This window comes from Mobula hypostoma, chromosome 19 (assembly GCF_963921235.1).
Source record: "Mobula hypostoma chromosome 19, sMobHyp1.1, whole genome shotgun sequence".
Classification (NCBI taxonomy): domain Eukaryota; kingdom Metazoa; phylum Chordata; class Chondrichthyes; order Myliobatiformes; family Myliobatidae; genus Mobula; species Mobula hypostoma.
This window is the reverse complement of record NC_086115.1, coordinates 37423216-37441284: the sequence shown is the minus strand read 5'-3', so window position 1 is coordinate 37441284 and position 18069 is coordinate 37423216. Positions and strand designations below refer to the sequence as shown.

At 40.4% G+C, this 18069-nt stretch overlaps 1 protein-coding gene across 1 annotated transcript in view; it reads left to right on the top strand.

Moving 5' to 3' along the window:
* Positions 1-1388: 1388 nt before the first annotated feature.
* Positions 1389-18069, top strand: part of pde6c (phosphodiesterase 6C, cGMP-specific, cone, alpha prime) — a 37194-nt gene continuing 20513 nt past the window's right edge. Inside the window, exons 1-7 of the mRNA XM_063071183.1 lie at positions 1389-1865; positions 10995-11147; positions 11245-11334; positions 16169-16309; positions 17200-17274; positions 17379-17443; positions 17531-17597. Of these exons, the coding sequence (XP_062927253.1) occupies positions 1389-1865; positions 10995-11147; positions 11245-11334; positions 16169-16309; positions 17200-17274; positions 17379-17443; positions 17531-17597 (1068 nt within the window). The remainder of the gene's footprint in view (positions 1866-10994; positions 11148-11244; positions 11335-16168; positions 16310-17199; positions 17275-17378; positions 17444-17530; positions 17598-18069) is intronic.

Genomic DNA, 18069 nt, shown 5'->3' with positions numbered 1-18069 from the left:
AGGTCTGCACAGGTACAGTGAAAGACAACAGCAACACAAGCACGTTAGATTGTAAAGCAGAATAAATGGGTCAACTAAACCCAAATTTTGCTGCATTTCCCGGTTAGCTGCATCCCCACGTTTCCCACCAAACCCGGCTACAACTGTTTCGCACAATTTTAACACGGAACCGCATATTGATGCAATTACAAAGCAGACAACTGCTATATTTCATTCGGAGTTTGAGGAGTCTTAGTGCGTCACCGAAGACTCGCAGTTTTCTACAAATGTACCATCTAATTGGTTGCATCGCCATCTGGCAATGGAGGGGCCACCGCGCAGGGCGCGGAAAGTTACAAACTCAATCAGCTCCATCATGGGCACCAGACTCCCCAGCATCAAAGACATCTTTCAAAAGGCGATACCTCTAAGAGGAGGCATCGGTCATTAACGACCACCATTACCCAGGACTTGCCCTTTTCTCGTTGCTATCGTCAAAGGGGAGGTACAGGAGCCTGAAGACGCACACTCAACGATTCAAGAACTGCTTTTTCCCCTCCGCCCTCAGATTTCTGAATGAACAATGAAGCCATATACAATACCTCACTCTTCTTGTCTTTCTTTTTGCTCTTTAATGCACTTATTTAATTTTCGTTTATATATATATATCGTACTGTAACTTATAGTTTTTGTTATGTATTGCATTATACTGCTGCCGCTAAGTTAACAACTTTCATGACATATGCCAGTGATATTAAACCTGATTCTGGATAGGTTTATACAAACATCACCTTGCTAGCATTAAACGGCAGACACAAGAGACTGCAGGTGGAATCTCGAGCTGCAAAATCTGCTCGAAGAACTCAGCGGGTCGTACAGCATCTGTGGAGCAGGGGGAAGGAGATTCAAGACTGACGAAGAGTTTTGACATGAAATGTCAACAATTCACCATCTCCTATGCTAGTCGACCCTCTGAATTCCTCCAGTGGACTTTGAGCATCATTAAACTATAACGGTTTCATATGCATTGAACTCCCATGATTGAGAAGCGGTTTAAATTTACCGTGTCCAACTCACGTGGACTTGTGATCTTTCGTATTGAGTCACTAATGGGATTGGTCTTTCGCAAATTAAAATTGGGATTCACAATCTAAGAACGATCAGGATTTAAACCGCTGACGTAACGTTTAGCAGCGATCTGGAAGATGCCGTAAATCACTAAGACTTTGCCTGCTGTCGACTTTCAAAAGATTGTCGCAGCTTTGGAAAGAGTGGGCCAGAATTCTCGAAGCACGGGATGCCGGGAAGCTCCAACAGACCGTGATCCTGCGATCAAAGGGGAGCTGCTAACATCTCACCCCGCCTTTCTTCCGTGATGAAAACCTAAACCAAGGGACGCGGGAACAAACATGGGAGACGTTAGCAAAGAAGCAGTCGAGCAATATTTGGAGAACAACCCACAGTTTGCCAAGGAATATTTTGACAGGAAGCTCAGGCCAGAGTCGATCAGTGCAATCTTCAACGGCACAAAGGTAGAGTTAAAGGATGGAGCTTCCTTCAAGGACCTGTGCAAGTTGGAAGAGTCTGACATTGTGTTTGAGCTGGTCAGGGAGATGCAGGATGTCTCCAATGTGGAGAAGCAGATGCATAAGGTACTGCAGAGGATGGTGACCCTGGTCAACGCAGACAAAGGAAGCATGTTCATCTACAGGTCGAGGAACGGTATTGCTGAACTGGCCACGAAACTTTTTAATGTGACCCGAGACTCCAGTTTTGAGAGCAATCTAGTGGCACCAGAGGCAGAGATAGTTTTTCCATTGGATATGGGGGTAGTGGGATGGACTGCACATACCAAGAGGGTGCAGAATATTGCTGACGTTAAAAAGGTAAGTCACCTTTGGATTTTTAATATTAATTAATATTCAGCTGCATTTTCAAAATTTGTGTTTGAATATGCCATCACAGGTAAGTAGATTTCCTGAAAAAAGTTATCTATGAGAATTATTGTAAAGTCCCACATTCACACATGCAGGTAAATCTTGCAGGGCATGTGAAGTCTGCACAAGATAAAATACATTTAGGAAGAGTTCTGGGTGCTTTCAGGTTCATTTGGAGAGTTCAAATCAAGTCAAGTTTATTGTCATTTAATTATATATGTGTATACTGTCAAATGAGACAATGTTTCTCCTGACCAGGGTGTAAAGCACAGTAGTACACAAAACACATACATAATACACAATAATTTAGCTAAGTAAGAATAAATTTTCAAATGAATTGCACATAAACAAACAAAGTAAATCGCATAAGTTAAATATTGTCAGGCACAGAACAGATGAACCGGTGACACTTTAAATGTGATGTGACAGGGCGTTCAGAAGCCTGATGGTCTGAGGGAAGAAACTGTTTCCATCCTGACCATTCTTGCTTTTATGCATTAGAGTCTCCTGCGTGATGATGAGGATGCTGGATGGATGGGGCAATTCCTTGATAAAGCTAAGGGCCCTGTGTACACAGCACTCCTAAAAAATGTCCCAAAAGATGGTAGGGAGACACCTGTGATCCTCTCAGCTGTTGGGTTGAGATTTGGCCAAGATATAAGGTGGAATTGGAAGAAATCCTATATGCACTTCATTTTATATCAGCTCCTTGGAGCTTTACCTTGTCTTATTGTCCCTAGAGTTTAAAATCTATGCACCCAGTGCACAATGACCTCATGATGCATTGGCCACACTTCTCCTGATCACTTTCAGCCTGCTTCACAATTCTCTTCTTTTTCTCAATCCTTTATTTAATTTTCCATTTGTTCACTTCCCATGCTCTCCCTTGTCTTGATATAATTTCTATTTCCTACTCCTTTTTTGAGTTCAAGTTTATTGTCATTCAACCATACACGGGTATATAGTTAAATGAAACATCGTTCCCCTGAGGCCAAGGTGCAAAACACAATACATATAGTCACACACAGCACAAATAGTTACAATCCTGCATATCATCATCATCATCATCATCATGTGCCGTGTCATATGACGTCTACAGTCATGGTCTATGACCATGAATTTCCTCGGCAAATTTTTCTACATTGCCGTTGCCTTCTTTTGGGCAATGTCATTATAAGATGGGTGACCCCAGCCATTATCAATACTCTTCACAGATTGTCTGCCTGGCATCAGTGGTTACAGAACCCAGACTTGAGATACGCACCGGCTGCTCATACGGCCATCCGCCACTTGCTCCCATGGCATCACTTGACCCTGATCGCTGTGGGGGGTGGAGCACTAAGCAGGTGCCACACTTTGTCCTAGCACAATCTGCAGGCTATTGGAGGGAAGAGTCATCTTACACCTCCTATAGTAGAGACATATCTGCACCCGCCACCCAAATCCAGCACATACAGTCACCAAGTAATGTTAGGATGAGTTCCGGAGTGACATGGCCTGAAGATTGACAGGTTGACATAAAGTGTGAGATGCATGTTTATGTAAGACAGTATAAAGTTACAGGCACTGTTATAATAAAACAAGTAGCAGTACAAAGATGTGAACCGCAGCAATAAAAGATATTCTAAATTTCTGGTTTAAGATGGCGGTACTGAAGATATGTTACAGCTTACTGGTAGATCATAAGGCAAGAGATTCAACTAAAAACATTCCTTCTAACATCTTTTCTGAAGCAAATTGCGGTGAACTATCGTCACAGACAGTAGGGAGGCTGGTTCATGACGTGTGTGTGTTTTTTTCCCCCTCTCACTTTCTCTGCGCTGTGGTTTTTTGGTCTTTTTCTAAAAATTGAGCTATTCAGTTTCTTGCTTTGTGGCTACTGGTAAGCAGACAAATTTCAAGAGGTATAGTTCGTAAATTCTTTGATAATAAATTGCTTTGAATCTTGAATCTTAAAAATTGACCAGTGCAGGATGAGAGTGTGTCTGTGGGTTGGGGAGTGGTGGGGGGCAGCAGGGCATTCAGACAGGGTGTACATAGCAACACACATAAAAGTTGCTGGTGAACGCAGCAGGCCAGGCAGCATCTCTAGGAAGAGGTGCAGTCGACGTTTCAGGCCGAGACCCTTCGTCAGGATGTACATATGTGCTGGGGGGCAGCAGTGTTTTGTGGAGTTTTTCCCTTTTCCCTTTCACTTTACATTACCCTGTTTCATCTCCATGCTTTTTCTTGTTGTCCAGACCCCTTTCCACATTGGAGTTTTCACTCTATTTATTTAGAAATGCAGTACAGAACAGGCCCTTGCGGCCCAACGACCTGTACCACACAGCAACCCATCTTCTTAAGCCTAGGCTCATCACAGGACAGTTTACAATGACCAATTAACCTACTAACTATTGTGTCTTTGGACTGTGGGAGGAAATTGGAACACCCAGAGGAAACCCACAGGGAGAACGTACAAACCACTTACTGACAAGGCCGGAAATTAACTCTGAACTTCGGTACGCCCAGAGGTGTAATAGTGTCATGCTAACCACTGCACTACCATGGTGCACTGAGGTTCTACTCCTCGGGTTCCTGTGCCTTATCCTCGTACCCAATCCCTTTGCCCTCCCTATTCACATTTTACTGTAACTTTGAACTACTTTGGAAATGTAACCTTCTCCATTCTACTTCCCCTGTTCTTAAAGCCTGTTTTTTTTTCTTAAAGGTTCTTGTGATGTATTTTTAGCTGAGAGACATAGCAAAAAATGTAACCCAGATTAAGATGCTGAAAGCAGTAGAGGGGGGATGAGTGGGGGATTTGTAAAGTCCATAGATTTTAGGGAAAATGAAATAGTAAGACATTGGTAAATGAAAAGCCTCAGATCTGTGGCCTGTGGAGGTGACTGCAGCATAACGCCTCTGGTAGCAGAATTGAAACTGAGGAAAAAGTAAACAAAACTGGACAGAGATCACACAAGAAAACATACCAACATCTTGAGGGAATGGGTTATGAAAATGGAACTCCACTAGTATAGGGAGGATTATATATAGAAAATAACATTTGGAAAATGACACTAAAACCAAATACTGGGACAAGTATTTGAGCTGGAATGCAGTAGAAGTCTGCAACAGATGTTAAACATTCTTACGTTGTAGACTAAGATGTGTTATTGTGAGATGCAGCTTATTGATTCCTTCTGACACCTTATTGGTATGTTTAATTTCCCTGCAAAGTTTAGTGCCTGGTATTTTAATAATAGTCTAAAACACTGCATGGAATACACTCGGTGGTCACTTTATTAGGTGCTTCATGTACCTAGTACAGACATCCCACCCTGCAAAAACTCATTTCAGGGAAGTAGCAGCCCCCCCCCCCGGGTCGACCTCCAAGGGTGTATGTATACAGGATATTTGATTATGAAAGAACACAACAATTTATTTGATCACATACTGAAACTATTTACACATATATATTCCTTGTTGGGTATTTTGTTGGCAGTCTCAATGCTAATGCAAATAGCTTTTCTATTTCTTTTCCAAACTTTCCTTGTACTATGATGTGGCTTGCTTGGCAGACTTGAGCATTTTGCCAGAAGTCTCAACCTCATAAATTTGTTAATTTTGCAAGACATCAGATTCACAAGTGTTTTGTGAAACAGCGGACTTCGGAATTCTGTCTTAATGTGATGCACCATGCTGAATGGCCTTTCTACATCACAATTAGAATTTGGCAGCACCAAAAGCAGCTTCATCAACTGGCAGAGCTCTTTGGATCTCAACTGCCCTGTGCTCACAGATTTTACCTTGGACAGCTTCCCCCAGAACTCATCAATTTGCAAACTTTTGTAGTTTGGCGCCAGTCCTTCGAGATTAGTTGAGACATAATCCAGGACTTCCAAGTGGAGCTGTTCTCTGCCTTGATCACATTTGGAAATCTCTCTGCCAAAGTCAAAATCTGCTCTGAATTCACCTCATCTTGGCTCTCTGTAGTGACCACTGACAGATTTTTCAAGATTTGGTCTCTCATTGGGAACTTCTCCAAGATCTTTTGAAAGCACCTGACATAAAATGCTCTGGCATCTTTGAAGAACTGCTTTGTCTTGTAAGGGGGGAGCTCTCTTGTGCTTCCTTGCCTATCAACTGCCTTCTTGCCAGGTACCCAATAAAAAGCTCCTCATCTGGGCGGTGAACACCAGTTAAACTCACCTCAACATGTCTTTTACAGTCATTTAACCCACCATGGTCAATAGAAAAGTCACTGTTGCAAACAGTGCAGCAAGCAACACTGTCATTATTTTTGACCACTACTAGGCAGAGGTACATTTTAGTGTTGTCTGGGGTGAAGTACGTTTTATATTTTCTCTTTTTGCAACACTCTGCCATGGTGCTGCAGGACTCTAAACTGAACTGATGGACAATGAGAGAGAGAGAGAAAGAGGTCGACTGTAAAGCCTCTGATAGGTCTACTTAGCACAAAGAGAGACCAATCAGGATTGATTTTCTTTTTTTCTCTCTCTCTGATATAATTTGCGGACGTCAGGGAGCCGCTATCAATATGCGGGAGAGGAGGGATGTCTGCTGGTAAGTGGGTACTGAGTGTATGTTTGTGGCCGCCTGCTGCTGTAGCTCATCCACTTCATGGTTTGATGTGTTGTGTGTTCAGAGGTGTAACTCAAATAGAGTAACGTCACCTTCCTGTCAGCTGGAACCAGTCTGGCTAATCTCCTCTGACCTCTCTCATTAACAAGGCATTTTCACCCACAGGACTACCACTCTGGATGTTTTCTTGTTTTCGCACCATTTTTAGTAAATACAAGTGACTGTTGTGTGTGAAAAATCCCAGGAGATCAGTTTCTGAAATGCTCAAAACACCCCGTCTGGCACCAACAATCATTCTACACTCAAAGCCACAGATCATATTTTCCCCCATCCTGATGTTTGGTCTGAACAGCAACTGAACCACTTGGCCATGTCTGCACTCAGATAAGAGGATCTCAGCAGGCCAGGCAGCATCTATGGAAAAAACTACAGTCGACATTTCGGTCCAAGACCCTTCAGTGGTCCTGTACTTCGACTGTACTATTTTCCTAGGTGCTGCCAGGCCTGCTGAGTTCCTCCAGCATTTGTGTGTGTTGTCCATGTCTGCCTGTTGAGTTGCTGCCACATGATTGGCTGATTATATATTTGCATAATGATCAGGTGTACAAGTGTACTGAATAAAGTGGGCACTGAGTGTATTTTAGTTGCAAAGTGGCTTGTGCACTGACAGTCACTGCCCATTCTGAATGGTGTCTTCCTTCAATATTTTTCTTTTTCTGCTTCAGCTATAGCTGCTGATTTTATACCTGTCATAATGAAGGGTAACTTTTACTTCTAGCATTTTCTATACTGAAGCTGCTTTATTTCTTCACAAACTGCCTGGCCTGCTGAGTTCCTCCAGCATTTTGTGTGTGTGTTGCTCGTATTTCTTCACAAAATCTTTTATTCACTCAAACTTTTTTGAAATAGTGGTCCTGGTTCAATGAGAATGATACTGTTGGTTATTTTTGGCTTTTGGATGTGAGAACAGCAATGTTATTTTAATCATAGAAATATTTTGTAGTTGTCTCCTCGGTGCTTCACGTCATTTGTTATAAGATGGGAGATACAGCATGGGTCAGGTGGTTTTCATTCATTCTCACTGATGAGCAGCAGTGCCATGGTACGCCCGGGAGTATGCAGGGAATTTGAATGGCCTTTTGTTGTTGAAGCCTGACATTCTGTACTTAAACAACATCAAGCAGACAGTCTACTGTGTGCTCCGAACCTTCCTTACTCTGCTAATGATAATATGGTATAAGCCAGAATTTATACAAAATAACAATTTCCCAAGTTCATTGACCTGCAGTGACTTTATTTTCTTTCTTAACCTGTTAAATTTTTCAGAATTTCTTTTGTATATTGCCAGTTTGTTTGATGTTTAGTTCAAATAACAACTTGTATTGAAATGTGCCATTATTTGTAGGAACATTTCAAGGCATATCACAGGGGTGTTATCAAACAAATTGCTTCGAGTTATTAGGACGAATGACTAAAAGGATTGTAAGAGAGGTAAGGTTTAAGGAATACCATTTTAAGAGGACAGTCATTGATGAAAGAAATTCCAAACATTAAGAGTCTGAATAGCTGAAGTTAACAGTGATCTGCAAAAAGTGGAGATGCTGAGCAGGCCAAGATTAATGGGTGTAAAAGTCAGCTTCTTGTCATAGGCATTCATGCACAGGGTATGAATGCCTTGAAAATTAGCTTTTGCTAGCAGTAGCCTAGTACACTTTTGCTCTCTTTTTACATCACTTATTTAATTTTAAATATACTATGAATTACAATATGTTTCACAACATAATGTATCTTAGTGATAAGAAGCTTGATTCTGACATGAAAAGGCAGAGGACAAACATAAGTTGATGTAAATTATATAGAACTTAAACTTACATGTGTACTAAATGAGAGAGAGAGAGAATATGAATATGAATGAATATTATTACTTTAAGGTCACTGTACCGGAAGCCTATATTGGTCTGTGAGCATTGTTGAAGGGTGAGTGGGGAATGAGGTGCAAATCAGGGTACATGTTTGTATCTCAAATTTTATATAAGGTGGAGATAGAACGCCAGTCATAGAAGCAATAATATTCAACTGTAAATTCAAATAAAAAGTACACAAAATATTCAGCTGTTGTAGAGAGAGAAAAAGTTAATATTTCAATTAATTTGTTATAATGAAGGGGCACTGATCCCAAAAATTGATTTTGTTCTTCTCTGCACAGGTGTCAACTGAGCTGCTGAACAGCTCTAGCATTCTGTTTTGATTTTGGATTTCCTGCATCTGCATGATTACATTTCTTCTAATTTTTTTTGTGTATGCACTGTCTCTCCATGTGTTGCATGTACATTAATGGCAGTATATACTTGGATGATGTCCACAACTCATGTACATATAGCCATGGCAAAATCATGTCAGATATGAATATTAATGATATGCACTGGAGAGGGTGCAGAGGCAAATCACAGGGTGTTGCATGCATGGGATGGAACTTTCCAGATATGAGGATAGGTCATGTTTTTACTTAAAGCAGAGGAGGCTGAGGGGGCAACTGAGAAGGATATAAAACTGCTGGATATAGATAGGACAGACAGTAAGAAATATTTCCCCAAAGCGGAGAGATCTAAATCCAGAGGGTAAAGTGTGGTACATTTCAAGGGGACTTGAGGAAGAAGTTATTTATCTTGAGAATGGCTGGAATCTGTGTGGTCAGTAGAGGCAAATCTGGTCTGAATATTTGGCATCCAGATGAGCATTTAAATTGCCAACACATAGAAAGCTAATGAAGTCCTGGTAAATAGGATTAGTATAGTTATAGTCCATACACAGTGAGTTGATGGGCCTGTTTCTGTGATGCATGATCCAATGAATATTTTACATGCAAATTTGATATGTGTTCATGTTTGCCTGACTAAATAATGATTTGCAATAATTGATGGACTGAATGCACTTTGAATTTGTCATTAGAGCAGTTTCACATGTTATTACGTCAAGCTTTACAGCTATTGACTTGTAACCACTTGCTAAATCATGACAATCATGGATAATCCTTTTAAAATCATAAGATTGTTTGAGGTTGGAGATCAAGAAGGATCACAAAGACGTTCATTTTTCAGGAGACACCTTATCATGCAGATTGTGTTCGTCATTGGTTTGGGACATCTCAAGTAATCTCCCTTCAGTGAACTCACTTACACGTGAACCTTAGGACTCTTGCACGTTATTATTCCTGTATCTGATAAATCACCTGGTAAGCCAGAACAAAGCAGGAAAAGTAATGCTTTGGATTATTTAACATTGGTCAAACTAACTTTAGGGAAAGGAAAATTGAATGAGCTGTACACTGTAGAGGCCATTGAATACCTTCAGAGTATCAGTGGAAGTTTAAGATTATTATGCCAATTTCACACTGCTTGTGGAAATCTAATGGAAAATGTTAGAACCACTCAGCAGGTCAGGCAATGTCTCTGGAGGGAGAGACAGAGATAATGTTTCAGAATCGATGAAGGATTGTTGATCTGAAGCATTAGCTCTGTTTCTCCCTCAGTTTTTCCGTACTATACTAGGAGTGGGCTCTATAATATAAACATTAGGATCTGCTTTGTATCTCCATCTAAGGCAAACAATAACACTAAAGGGTTATTAAATCCCCAAAATATTTTTCAGTAGCTTTGAATTTTTGTTGATCTCTGTAATAGTGCAGAAAGAGTAACAAAAAGTCTTACAGATGCTCATGAAGCTTTTAGCTGAAACTTTGGAGTCACAGAAAAATAAAAGTCCAGGAAAATTAGAGCTTTCTTTCTACGAGTGATTATTCTGTGAGCTCTTCAACTAACAGCTACAGTTTTCATGATTTTTCCCTCTTTCTCACAGAAACTAGCTGGCTGTGTTTTTGCTTCAGGATTGTTTATTGTCATGAGTGTAAGGAAAGAAATGATTGTTACTCTGGATCTGATGCAGCATAGAGAAAAATAAGGATAAACAACACAATAAATATAAAAGAAATCCTATGAAGCACAATGTACAAGTAATACATAAGATTAGCTTACATACATGGAGTCATTGTATGTTTATAAAGTGATGCTAGGTGCGGCAGTTTCCAAACATAAGGTGACTCTGACATGAAATGATAAAGTGACGGAAGTGACTTTTTGATAGAGGAACTCTTTTTATTTAGGTAGCATAAAGACTTATGAATACACAGTAGGACAGTGACTGTGGCAGTGTAGATATGAGGTGTGTGGAGTAAGTGTAAAGTGCTGGATTTTCATTCAATAAATTCCCATTTGATAAAGTCACTGATCTGACATGTACAGTAAGGTTCTTGGATAGGAAAGGAGTAGATGGGCCTAATAACAACAAATGGGACTAGAAAAGATAGGGCCATGTATTTCAATGACTCTATGTAACCGAATTAAATGAAATGCAAGAACATTCATATTGACAAACAAAAAAATAGACTACAACATGTTTTGAAGCAAGTTGCAATGTGACTCTCTTTTTCTGTCCTAGGACATCCATTTTTCTGCATTTGCTGATAAACAGACTGGGTACACGACCTTGAACATTCTAGCTGCCCCTCTGGTACAGGGGAAGGAAGTATTAGCAGTTCTGATGTTGGTCAACAAAATTGGCGAGCCACAGTTCACAAAAGAGGACCAAGAGGTAAAAACAGATAAGAACGTAAGATTTTTGTGCAAGTCTTGAGAACAAATCGAATCAATTTACTGATAATCTACTTGTATGTATTTTATATTCCAAGGTTTTCACAAAGTATCTGAATTTTGCATCACTAGCACTGAAATTCTCCCATGTCAATTACCTCTACAATGTGGAACAGCGAAGGTCACAGGTAATATTTTATAAAATTATTCCTTTCTCTAATGCCCACATGTTATATCTTATTGAAAGGGTGATATTACATTTAATAAACTAATATTATAGGAAGGAAAATAACATGGAGTCCAAGCAGAAATTCCAAAATGCCAAGATTCTTCCTCACAGCTGATAAAGCAATCAAAGTGATATGATATTACTACTATACATTAATTCTCAACTGTTCATGCTGCTCAAGAATCACAAAAATCTTGCATGCTTTATTTCTAATTCAATATTTATGATCATCTCATATCAAGTCATTAAACAAATAGAAACATTCACTTTCATTACTTCGCGATTACTTTGCAAATAGTGAGTACCTGAGCAGATGTTCTCAAATGGTGGACACCAAAATGTTGCAATGTAAATCCAGTACATGCATAACAAACAGCAAAGACAGCATCTCAGCTTCCCGTGTCCAGTGGATTAGTTCAATGTTATGAGGGTCCGCTTCATCTAGTCATAAATGATGGAACACCTAATGCACAGAGGAGGCGCTGTCAGCTTTCTCATCTTCAGTTGTCAAACTCAAATTGTTACCATGAGAGATGAGTGACTGCATTTACCTTCATTGATACATCTCAAGATGGATACCCACTCAAGCCAGTCATCAGGCAAGCTGATCCATTGCACTTGTTAGCAAGAAATGGCTGTGTCCCATCCACAATAACAGTCTGGACTCCAGCAGCATCCCGGATGAGCACTGAGACTTGCATTCCAGAATACTGGTCTCAAGGTGTGTAACAATAATATACGAGTAATAATGACACCTATGTATCGAAGTAGAAAAGTGCCTCAGTTTGCACTGTATACACATTTAGTTCACCAAGTTTCTACTCTGTCTGTTAGGAAAAGTGGATTAAGTTGGTGTTGTATTCTTTAACGTACAAGAAAAGTGAGTGGCAATCTTATTGAAACATACAGGATCCTACGAGGGCTTGACAGAGCAGACATTGAGATGATTTTGTTAGAAGAGTTTCAAATGAGGAGACTTAATTTTGAAATAAGGGGCTGATCATGCATACATTATAGGCATCCGTTAGCCTTGTGAGACAATGAATTTGCGCCTTGGAAGTTTTCCAGGGTGCAGGTCTGGGCAAGGTTGTATGGAAGACCAGCAGTTGCCCATGCTGCAAGTCTCCCCTCTCCACACCACCAAATTTGTCAGGATCAGTTCCTGTGGATTGGAGGGTGGCTAATGTCCCTCTCTTCAAGAAGGAAGGAAGAGAGAAAACGGGGAATTATAGACCGGTTAGCCTGATGTCGGTGGTGGGAAAGATGCTGGAGTCAATTACAAAAGATGAAATTACGACACATCTGGATAGTAGTAACAGGATTGGTCCGAGTCAGCATGGATTTATGAAGGGGAGATCGTGCTTGACTAATCTTCTGGAATTTTTTGAGGATGTAACTATGAAAATAGACAAGGGAGAGCCAGTGGATGTAGTGTACCTGGACTTTCAGAAAGGCCTTTGATAAAGTCCCACATAGGAGATTAGTGGGCAAAATTAGGGCACATGGTATTGGAGGCAGAGTACTGACATGGATTGAAAATTGGCTGGCTGACAGAAAACAAAGAGTAGCGATTAACGGGTCCCTTTCGGAATGGCAGGCGATGACCAGTGGGGTACCGCAGGGTTCAGTGCTGGGACCGCAGCTGTCTACAATATATATTAATGATTTAGATGAGGAAGTTAATAGTAACATTAGCAAATTTACCGATGGCACAAAGCTGAGAGGCAGTGTGAAATATGAGGAGGATGTTATGAGAATGCAGGGTGACTTGGACAGGCTGGGTGAGTGGGCAGATGCATGGCAGATACAGTTTAATGTGGATAAATGTGAGGTTATCCACTTTGGTGGTAAGAACAGGAAGGCAGATTATTATCTAAATGGAGTCAAGTTAGGAAAAGGGGAAGCACAACAAGATCTAGGTGTTCTTGTGCATCAGTCACTGAAAGCAAGCATGCAAGTACAGCAGGCAGTGAAAAAAGCTAATGGCATGCTGGCCTTCATAACAAGGGGAATTGAGTATAAGGGCAAAGAGGTCCTTCTGCAGCTGTACAGGGCCCTGGTGAGACCACACCTGGAGTACTGTGTGCAGTTTTGGTCTCCAAATTTGAGGAAGGACATGCTTGCTATTGAGGGAGTGCAGCGTAGGTTCACAAGGTTAATTCCCGGGATGGCGGGACTGTCATATGTCGAAAGATTGGAGCGACTGGGCTTGTATACTCTGGAATTTAGAAGGCTGAGAGGGGATCTTATTGAAACATATAAGATTATTAAAGGATTGGACATGCTGGAGGCAGGAAGCATGTTCCCGCTGATGGGTGAATCCAGAACCAGAGGCCACAGTTTAAGAATAAGGGGTAGGCCATTTAGAACGGAGTTGAGGAAAACCTTTTCACCCAGAGAGTGGTGGATGTATGGAATGCTATGCCCCAGAAGGCTGTGGAGGCCAAGTCTCTGGATGCTTTCAAGAAAGAGTTGGATAGAGCTCTTAAAGATAGCGGAATCAAAGGTTATGGGGATAAGGCAGGAACCGGATACTGATAGTGGATGATCAGCCATGATCACAGTGAATGGTGGTGCTGGCTTGAAGGGCTGAATGGCCTACTCCCGCACCTATTGTCTATTGGAAGGGCATTAGGTCCCATGCAGCTTGGCACCGGTGTCGTCACACAGCAATGTATGGTAAAGTGCCTTGCGCAAGGACACACATGCTGCTTCAGCCAAGGCTTGAACTAGCGACCTTCAAATCACTAGTCGAATATTTTAACCACTTGGCCACGCGCCAACACGTGTACATAGATACATAGAAACTTCTCTTCAGAGAGTAGTGAATTTTGGGAAATCTCTACCTCAGAGAATTGCGGCGCCTAGATCATTAGAAATATTTAGAGTGAGATAGCTACATTTTTGAGAGGTTGGGGGACTGAGGGCTGTGGGAATTTAGCACTGAGCAGATGTTGAGGCCTGTGATAGATCAGCCACATTTGCACTGAGTGGTTATGCAAGATGGTGTCCTTCCACTATTTTCTGTTGTTCTATGAATTAAAATAGAAGAAATCAGGTCTAACTGATTCTGCTACAAAGAACGAATACACTCTGCGGGGGAAACAAACTAAGTCGGACCCTGACTCCACCTTTCAGTAAAGCTGTCTGTGTAAATAAAGCCTTCGAAACTACAAAATTATCCCTGACCTCTGAGCTCTATTCAGTGTCACATCTCTTTAATGTAATACCCGGAGATTTTCAAAATCCATGTACAAGTGAGCGCTATTAGCCTTACTAACAGGGATAGGAAAGATAATCTTGCATCAGTGGATTTTCAAATTGACCTTTGGTCCAGAGCAGCAATCCCACCGGTTTCCTTTCCCTACTCCTTATTCCTCAGACTGTTGCAACGTTCTCTCCCACAAATGCCCACCAAATACTCTTGGCTTCTTCTCGCTATTAACCTACACTGGGAGAATTTGCAGGAGTCAATTAATTCATTCAGCATGGTTTTGGGATGTGGGAAAATGGAGCAGTTTGTGATGAAAGGATGTATCTGAAATCAGGTCCTTGAACTGTGATGCAGTTGTACTAACTGCTGCACCAACATACAGGGCAAAAGTCTGTACCATTGTTAACCCATTTACTACGGTTTCGCACATAGCTTTGAATTGGGCATTTTCATGGCCCAAGGAAATAATTTCCTATTTGATGCTCAAAAATTTGTAAACTGTGAATAAATTGGTTTGGGCACATAATCTATATGCTACCATCGTAACCTTCCTTAGACCTTGGTCACCATTAAAGAAAGAAGATACAGGTCATTCTGTGTTACAAATACCCAACTATGGGCACCCCTATGTATAAATGAGCTATCATAATGTTACTAAGTTCAAAAGTCTGACAAACAGACATACATCCTATCTCCCTTCTAGTAATTGTTCTTTATTCTCAGTCTAGTGTGCTTTTGGTGCCATTCATTCAGTTACTGAAGGGATATATTTACCACGTTGAGTGGTTTTTTCTGCATTTTCCAACTTAAGGACCAAATCAACTTGTGGACGTCTGTAAAAGCAGAACTCATTTGCTACCTGGGGATGGCTTGTATATATCAATGTCCGTGTTGATGTTTTTCAGGACACATCCAGTGAACTGCATCCAGATTGAAGCTGGCACCCACCAGAACCTCTGGATATGATTACAAATCAACTGTTTGGTTCAATGCTCCTTGTATCTTCCAGTGAAAAGATTCATGATCTTTTTTTTGTGCCTCGTGCACTTGTCGTACCTCCTTCAGTTTCCCATATTTGCTGGATATGGTGATGTAAATAATTCATTATATTGGACTGTCCACATATGATTTCACAGAATTCAAATCCAACAAGGTATCAATCTAGATAGGCTACACCTAGATCTGGGAAACGTATAAGGTTTCTTTTCTGGGCCTATTCAGTGGGAGTTCTCCTATCACCTTTCAGCACAGCAACTCTATATTACTTATGAATGTCATGAATATTGACTGGTCATATGCACAAGAGAAGGTGGGAAAGGAATAGTAGAAACAATCTTGAGTTTGCACAGCCCACTTTTGTTCTGGTGTTCCAAAATTAGCTTGTTTTTCTTTCATGCATAAGACTAGCCTTCCCCCAAAAGACAATGCCTTCACACTCAATGGTTCCTGAACTCTGAACAACTCTTTGAATATTCATCCTTTAGGTACTTCACAATTCAAGTTGTAAACCAGATTTACCGATAAGAATTTCTTCTTCCTCATGCATCCTGGTAAATGTATTTTTGCTCTCTATCAACAGATTCTGCTATGGTCTGCTAACAAAGTGTTTGAAGAACTAACAGATATTGAACGTCAATTTCACAAAGCTTTGTACACGGTTCGACTTTATTTAAATGTTGAAAGATATTCGGTCGCTCTGCTGGATATGACCAAACAAAAGGTAGTTGTACTGTGGATTCTGGTTAACTGGGACACATTGGAAGCAGTGCATTTTGGCTCACTTAAGCGGTTGCCTCAATTGCCAAAGTTTCATGGAAAGTCAAAAAGATATAAAGGCAAACTGAGTAACAAATCAAATTAAATACAGAACAAATTAGAACACTAGCAATGCTACTGTAGTACTATAAAACTGTATTAGTTCCTAATGGTTATCAATGTAGGAATTTGTCCAGTGTACACAAAGAACAAAGTCAATGTAGATGCCTAGTGCAGATAATGTACTGCCTTCATACAATGCTATCAATAATTACATCCCTCAAATCTTCATTTTCACTGTAACATTCAAGATCATTGTTGACGCCTTCAAATTCTTTGTAGTTCTGTTGGAAGTAGTGAAATTGTTTCATTTTCATTCCTGGCTGTTCCTGCCATCTCCAAGTCTGAATGCTTGAAATCACAGTGAGCAAAACAGCTCAGAATTGTCTTGTTGCTTATTTCTCACTAACAATGACAAAACTCATTGCTTTCTGACCATAAACACATGCAACTGATGCCATTTTAAAAACTGTTCACTCTACACACAGCCGCACAACTGCGTGCGACTGACGCTATATAGAACCTGCTTGGCAACAGCCTCCTGCCACAATTAAGCGACATCCTGTCCCAAATAAACAAAAGGAATCCCTTTCATTTTCTTAATTACAATTTTGTTCTTTAAGAGTTGTCCGAAATAAGTGGCTGTTCTGATGAACTGATGGCCCAATCAACTAGAAACCACTGTACATCATTCTTTGGACGATTCTTTACAATTACCATCCACAATCAAAAAGCATAAATATGAATTATTGCATTAAATACATATTATCTAATGAAATGCAATATGTATCATAGGAATTTTTTGATGAATGGCCAATCCTGATGGGTGAAGTCCCCCCTTACAAAGGTCCAAAGACCCCAGATGGCAGAGTAAGTGTACAGAAAATATATCTCCATCTTTTGCATAGTCAGTTTCCAAAATATATCATGTGTTTCTGTACCTCTGACAAATAACTGTCTCTCAAATTATTCAGGAAATTAACTTTTACAAGATCATCGATTATTTGCTGGAGGGAAAAGAGGAAATTAAAGTCATCCCGTAAGTATTAACACTGTTTTACGTAGTAGCAAGGCCTATTTCCCAAGACAGGACAAGGTATAACTCTACCGCTATTTTTCCCATTAGGTCTCCTCCAGCAGATCATTGGTCCCTTGTGAGCGGCTTGCCAAGCTATGTTGCTGAAAATGGTTTTGTGAGTAGATTTCTATAAGTCGTGAATAACTTGTTATATTTATATGATTAAAGGAAGTTAGTATTATACTTTTCATACAGTCTATCATTACGTAAGTGAATTGGTATTCAAAGCAATCAAGGGATTGGTAACCAGAATTCCAATCATTAGTGAAAAGGTCTGTACTATTAGTTTTCCTTAATGTATGATGGAAGAGATTAGAGTTTAGCTGTGCAATAGCACTTTAGATTGCAAATCTATTTTACAGTCAAAATCATTAGTGTAAATAAAAAGGATTTGCGTAAAGAATATGCCATAACTAATAAAATAAGTTGAGTTTATTACAAACAAAAGAAAATGGGCAGATGCAGGAAATCCAAGCAACGCACACACAATGCTGCAGGAGCTCAGTGGATGCTGCCTGGCCAGTTGAGTTCCTCCAGCTTTCTGTGTGTGTTGCTTGGATTTATTACATGTCATTTATATTTCCAAA